The 6,189-nt window shown below is 50.0% G+C and overlaps 1 protein-coding gene across 1 annotated transcript; it reads right to left on the bottom strand.

The window, feature by feature from the left end:
* Window positions 1-1,844: 1,844 nt before the first annotated feature.
* Window positions 1,845-3,807, bottom strand: LOC104534019 (substance-P receptor-like; the record flags this gene model as incomplete). Its single annotated transcript, XM_010185749.1, has 3 exons — window positions 1,845-2,136; window positions 2,523-2,719; window positions 3,657-3,807. Coding segments are annotated over 3 exons (640 nt in total), but the record flags the coding sequence as incomplete, so codon positions are not given.
* Between the last annotated feature and the right edge of the window lie 2,382 nt (window positions 3,808-6,189).

Genomic DNA, 6,189 nt, shown 5'->3' with positions numbered 1-6,189 from the left:
CCCGTGCCGTCCCCCCTTCTCCACACCACAGGGTCGCGGGAGGCAGCAGCGAGGGAAAATGTCTTAAGGCGACAAAAATGGGGAGAAATGGAAGTTCAAGCAGGAAGAAAGCACATTCCAGCGTGTGCAGCAGTTTGTGACGTCGCATAATCACGGCAATCGGGAAGAACGTAGAAGCAGCTGGAAAAGCTGCTCCTCACTGACGGCACTTGGCAGGATTTTGGGTAAAAATTGATGATAGTTCTTATCAATCCTGTTTTGCAGCCGTTTTGCTGCTCTCGGATCCATCTATTTCCCCATTCATTTGATTTCTGCTGGAGTCATTGCTTAAATACGTGTATTTTTATCTCCAAGAACCATCATGGCTGGGGATTTATTAATGAGTGGATCTTCCAGTTTGCAGACTGAACAGTTGAAAAGCTCCAAAAGTCGTTTATGCTGTACTTCCAGAAATCGCTCTGTGCTCAGCAGGGTCTGACGTTCGGCTGCTTAAAATGAATGAGCCATTTCCTTGCCCTGTGTGCATCTTTCCAGCATTTCTGTCTTGCAGTGAATCATTTTACGAGTCTGATTTCCACACCAAAAGTGACAGATTGGATCAGCAGCAAGGATCCAGCAGCAAAATGCTCCCAAAATACCCCCAGACTTGCGGGTTTGTTCCCAATAAACCAAGTTTCCCCACTTCTCGTTTTGTCATCTTGTTTTTAATCCCCTTTGATCGTATGTTCATACATTTGCTGACCGGAGCAGCCCTTGGTATGAGCAGCCCCAGTGAAAATTATCCATCATAACAGGACTAAAATATTAGATATATCCATGTCCATAAACCTAATGTTCTCTGCAAAAGACAAGGGGGGTGGAAAGAGAAAAGTTTCCCTGATTATAACAAAATCCCAAAAGTGGAAATGAATCATTTCAACCTTTCTCTGAGTAAAAAAGTCTGCAAAATTTTTGTCTCCCTTCAACCCTAGCATGCTGGGCAAAACTTGATTTTCCTGACAGAATCCTACCATGCCCGTTTCTGGGCAGCTTTGGCCATTTTTCAAGTTGTGAAAAACATTTCGGTACGGTCAGCCCTTCTCCAGCCCCTCTGCAGGCTTCCAAAATCTATCCAAGGGGCACCACCTTGGGCCTTTTAGGAAATCACAGTGGTTGTTTTTGGCACGTATGGTTGAGCAACAGCAACCAGAGTCTGGTTCGGGTCAGAAATCCTTTTCGAGAGCCCTGTTTTGATGAGCCGCGTTGTGGAGTGGCCACAGAAAACCTTCGTGCAGAGGGATACGGGTCCTGGAGATGAAATGCCTGGGTCTGAGTTGAAGCACTGAGTGGCTGGGGGTTCCTCATGTTCCCAGAGTTGAAAACAGCATTTTTTGCTGTATTTCTGGATTGAAAACCCCTCTCCCAGAGTCACGGGGAGAATGAAATTAGAGGTGGAAGGAGGGAAGTGTGAGACTGGTTCATTTTTCTGTGGGCTGGGATGCGCTGGGAGATCCCTGCGGCCTTGCAGAGAGCAGGGAAGTGCCTGGAGATGTTGTACTTATGATTTAGGAGAAAACCCCAGCTATGTCCCATCTCTGCGTCCTGTCCACTTTCCTGGTACGTGGTGGGTTGGACAGGCAGCGAGCAAGGCGGAGGCCGGCCAAACCAGAGCCATGGCGGAGCACGTGAAACTAACCCAAAGCTTTTGCTCTTGAGGTCACCCAAGCGTGGCAACAGCAAGAGACAGCACGGAAAAAAGCCGGCACGTCACAAACCGAGGTGATGATGCTGGGTGGACCAGGCACCCGGTGAGGGAAAGGGGATGGTTGCACCCTCATGAGCGGCTGACGGAGCTGGGGAGCTGCTTAGGTGAGCGTGTTGGAGTAGAAGCTGAAGCTTTCAGAGACCGTTTTGGAGTCGCTGCGGGAGGAGCCGTTGGAGGTCATGTCTACGGAGAGGCGCTTGGCTTTGCTGCTCTCCTCCAGCTCCTCTTCGGCCGCGCCGACCGCCGAGGACACGGTGGTCTCTATCCGGCTGACCTTGTACATGCTGCTCTGCGTCTGCAGGTACCTGGCTGACTTCATTTCCAGGCCCTCGTACTCGCCGGCGCTGACGAACGGGCACCACCGAAATGCGTGTTTGAACCCCACGCGAAACCTGGGAGGATGGAAGAGATGGGGAAAGGCAGAGGTGAGGGGCGTGGAGATGGGAAAAGGACCTTGTTAGGAGTGGGAAGACAGAGCTAGACACTGCTAAACAACAGCAAAAATGCTGCTTGTCACTGAAGGGTGCAAAAAACCACTGATAAATCCCAGTTAGGAGTTGGGACTCTTTTGATACCTGCCCTCAAATCCCACTGGGCTTTTAGGAAAGGCTTATTTAGGTGAGTGTTGTGTTGTCCCTGCATCTGCTGGGAGAGTATGGGACAGAACCATCCTGCAGAAACTCTCCATCCATACTCTCCTCCATCTGACCCCTCTATGTCTCCTCCTCCTCCCCTCCTTGTTGCACCGAGGTGATGTCAAAAGTCACTGGAAGCCCACCTGTCATTGAGGCAGCAGTAGATGATGGGGTTGTACATGGTGGAGCTCATGGCCAGCCACATGATGGCCAGGTAGACCTGCTGGATGAACTTCTGCAGGTACCACTCGGGGTTGAAATACTGCAGGGTGAAGTAGATGTGGTAGGGCAGCCAGCACAGCGCGAAGGTGCATACCACGATGATCATCATCTTCACTACCTGCCAGGAGAAGAGAGGGCAGGGAAACAACATCATCCCTTGTACACTCCACAGGTTGGATGTCACCTTCCAGAAGGGGCCACCTCTTTTTGCCTTGGAGATCTGATGCTGGTGGGGTATTGGTGGATGAGAAGCTGGACATGAGCCACCAATGTGCATCTGCAGCCCAAAGCCAACCCCATCCTGGGCTGCATCACAAGAAGGGGCAGCAGATGGAGGGAGGTGATCCTGCCCCTCTGCTCTGCTCTGGTCAGACCTCACCTGCAGTGCTGGGGCCAGTTTGGAGTCCCCAACACAAAAAGGACATTGAAGTGCTGGCGTGACTCCAGAGAAAGCCACAAAGATGATCCAAGGGCTGGAGCAGCTCTGCTCTGGAGACAGCTGAGAGAGTTGGGGCTGTTCAGCCTGGAGAAGAGAAGGCTCCAGGGGGATCTTATAGCGACCTTCCAGGACCTGAAAGGGGCCTGTAAGAAATCTGGGGAAGAGCTGTTCACTGGGGCATGGAGCAATAGGATGAGTGGTGATGGTTTTAAACTGGAAAAGGGGAGATTTAGGTTGGATATGAGGAAAAAGCTCTTCCCCATGAGGTGGTCGATCACTGCACAGGTTGCCCAGAGGTGGTGCAGGCCCCATCCCTGGAGATATTCAAGGCCAGGCTTGATGGGGCTGTGAGCAACCTGGTCTGGTTCAAGATGTCCCTGCTCACTGCAGGGTTGGACTGGATCAGCTTTAAAGGTCCCTTCCAACCCAACACACTCTGTAATCTTTCCAACCGGTCATCACCTTGGTTAAACCATGCACATCCATGGGGGACACTCATTAGCAACAACCATGCAACAAGTCCTGACCCGTTTCCACCATTAATTAAGTATTTTTGGCTGTGGTTGGTTGGGATTGGGCATGAACGATGCCTCTGACTGTGCTTGAAGCTCCTTACCTTCCTCTTAGCCGAGACCTGCTCGTGGTAGCGGTCGGAGGAGTCTCCGGGTATCTCGCTCGCCCAGAGGGTGATGCCGACCACGGTGTAGGCACATCCTATCACCAGAAGCGGCAAGAAGTAGATCAGGATGGTCATGCAGAAGTGATACCTAGGAAAAATGATGGTTGTCGAGTGTGTCTTTTACCTTTTCAGTCTTTTTCTTGCAAACTGAGCTTGAAGACAAAGCGTTTCACAGGGGCAAAGAGAATTTAGCCCAATTCCTGTGGACGCATTGCAGATCTCGGGCTGGGAAGGACTCTCTAATTTCACCCCAATCTTTTCCAAGCCTCTGCTTTCCAAACCTTTGGCAGCCCAGTATCCTTCTGGGATGGGATGTAGAGGCAAGTGAAGAACTTGTGGTACCTTCATAAGTGGCTCTGCTCTCACTTCTACTCTGTTTACACCCCAAATTATCCTAGGGATGATTGCTTGCTCTTATCACCCCTTTTATCTGGCAGTCCTGCAGGAGAAAATGTATATTTTTAACATATAAAGGATGAGAATATGAAGCTGAAGGAATAAAAGGCTTTCCCTGTGGAGCAAACGCTGGGTCTCAGGTGCAGCTTGCCAAAATCCTGGTCCACCATCGGTTTTAGCTGGGCTTGGGTGGCACAAGGCATAACCCCAGTCCCCAAAAACACAGCCTAAACCCTTGTTGTGGAGGTTTATCATGACTTTTATGCATTTTTAATTAAAACTTTTAACTTTCAGTGGCTGGGTCAGCTCTCCAGGCCCATGGAAAGGGCAGGATCTTTGTGTCTGTTTATAATGGGCATAAATAAGTCTAAAATTAAACCGTTAGCCCAGACTTGGGGCTGTTTTGCTGCGAAGTCGGCGGAGCTGCGGCAGGTTGCAGTGGGTTCAGTGAAGGATTTGTGTTAAACAGCCAGTTTAAAAAAAGAAAATAATAATTAAAAAAAGCTATATTTAATAAACAGGATGGGGACGGGTGGTTTGACCTTGCAGGTTCCTTCCTACCATCATAGCTTGCAAAAACCTCTTTTCCCCTGCAGAAAGACGCGTTGTAATGGGACAGAAACACCACTGCAAGCACGGTGCCGGCTTGCAAAGCATCCTGCGTGCTGCTGGGTGCGGAGGTCATTTTCTTACAACAATTTTAGGGTCTTTACATGCATTTTTGGCTCAGATGCAAGGTGCTGCGTCTGCTCTCGCACTCATGCGTCCTCCTTTGATTAAATAACATCTCCAGAGTGGAATGAATGGGTCAGGCCTGTGCCTGGTGCAGCTCCCGCAGGGAATGGGGTTGGCCCCGTGCTGCCACGCCACCCCCTCCTTGTTTGGTACCTGCAATCTCATTTGGCCTCCTCTTTGCCCAGCGCTAATCTCATTTCAGCTGGGTTTTGTGGGGCTGGTTTCTATTTTGTTAATTAAAGAGGCGTCTCTGTGGCTCTGCCGTGAAGATTTTGTTGTGGTTCCCATCTCAATGCTGGGTCTTAAACCAGCTGCAAACATCCGGGAGTGACGCAGAGAGGGTTTTGTAATTTGAAGGTCTTTGGTTTGGGGGATGTAGGGTTTTATATGGGATGGAGGAGCCCGGAGGAGCTATGGGATGGCGATGCTGCAGGAGGGGGCTGCCATCTCCTTTTGCCATCTCCAGATGGTCGCCGCAGGCCGTTATCTCCTGGGTGAGCGGAGTGGCTTTTCCCCTTCCCTTAACAAACCGAAATGGCAGCTAATGAAATTGGGCTAGATCAGAGATCTATTGCGAAACGGAGAGCGGCAGAGGGAGTGGGTGGTTAGCGGCCACCGAGCGAGCGAAACCGCCAGCTCCTGTTACAGCCACGTCTCGCCTGCGCCAGGGTCTGTGTCCGCTTCCCCCCATACGAGTGAGCCAAAAATGGGCACAAATCCCAGTGAAAAAGCCTCATCCCCATCCCCGATGTCCTCTGCGTGCCAGGGTTGTGCTTTCTGGCCTGCATTTGCCAGCAGGAAGGACTCCCTGGTGTTGGGAGAAGCCCTCTATTTTCACTATGACCCCCAAAAAGAATAATATTATTTTGCGTTGCAAACAAGGCAGCTGCCGCCGGCGCCTTCCTGAAATAACTGCCCCAAGGCCACGCGAGCAGGGGTGGGTGTTTGACAGCGGCCCAGCCACCTGTCCTGGAAAGCTATTTTGGGGCAGTAAATTAAGATCTTGGGCTCTGCACTGTGCGAGTGTGTGCGGTTTGGAGAGCTGCTGCTGGGCTGGAAGTTGGTTTCAATCCCCACTGAATATTTGGGGGTTTGGCTATTGAGAAGTTTTTCCTTAGCGTCTGCTTTCCTGCCTTTGTCTGTTTGCAGAGCCCTTGGATCGCTGCAGAACTTGGGATGCTCAGGTTTTGGAGTGGCAAATCATTCCTAGGTTAATGGTGGTATTTTTCTGTTGAATTAGCTATTTGAATAAAAAATATTTATATGTATTTATTATTATTTTATATATATATGTAAAAATATATGTTTATATATATGTTTAATATGTTCACATATATAA

The sequence above is a fragment of the Mesitornis unicolor genome, unplaced genomic scaffold (genome assembly GCF_000695765.1).
Source record: "Mesitornis unicolor isolate BGI_N332 unplaced genomic scaffold, ASM69576v1 scaffold47665, whole genome shotgun sequence".
Taxonomy (NCBI): domain Eukaryota; kingdom Metazoa; phylum Chordata; class Aves; order Mesitornithiformes; family Mesitornithidae; genus Mesitornis; species Mesitornis unicolor.
Note: the sequence above shows the minus strand (reverse complement) of the source record. Positions and strands in the feature narration are given on the sequence as shown.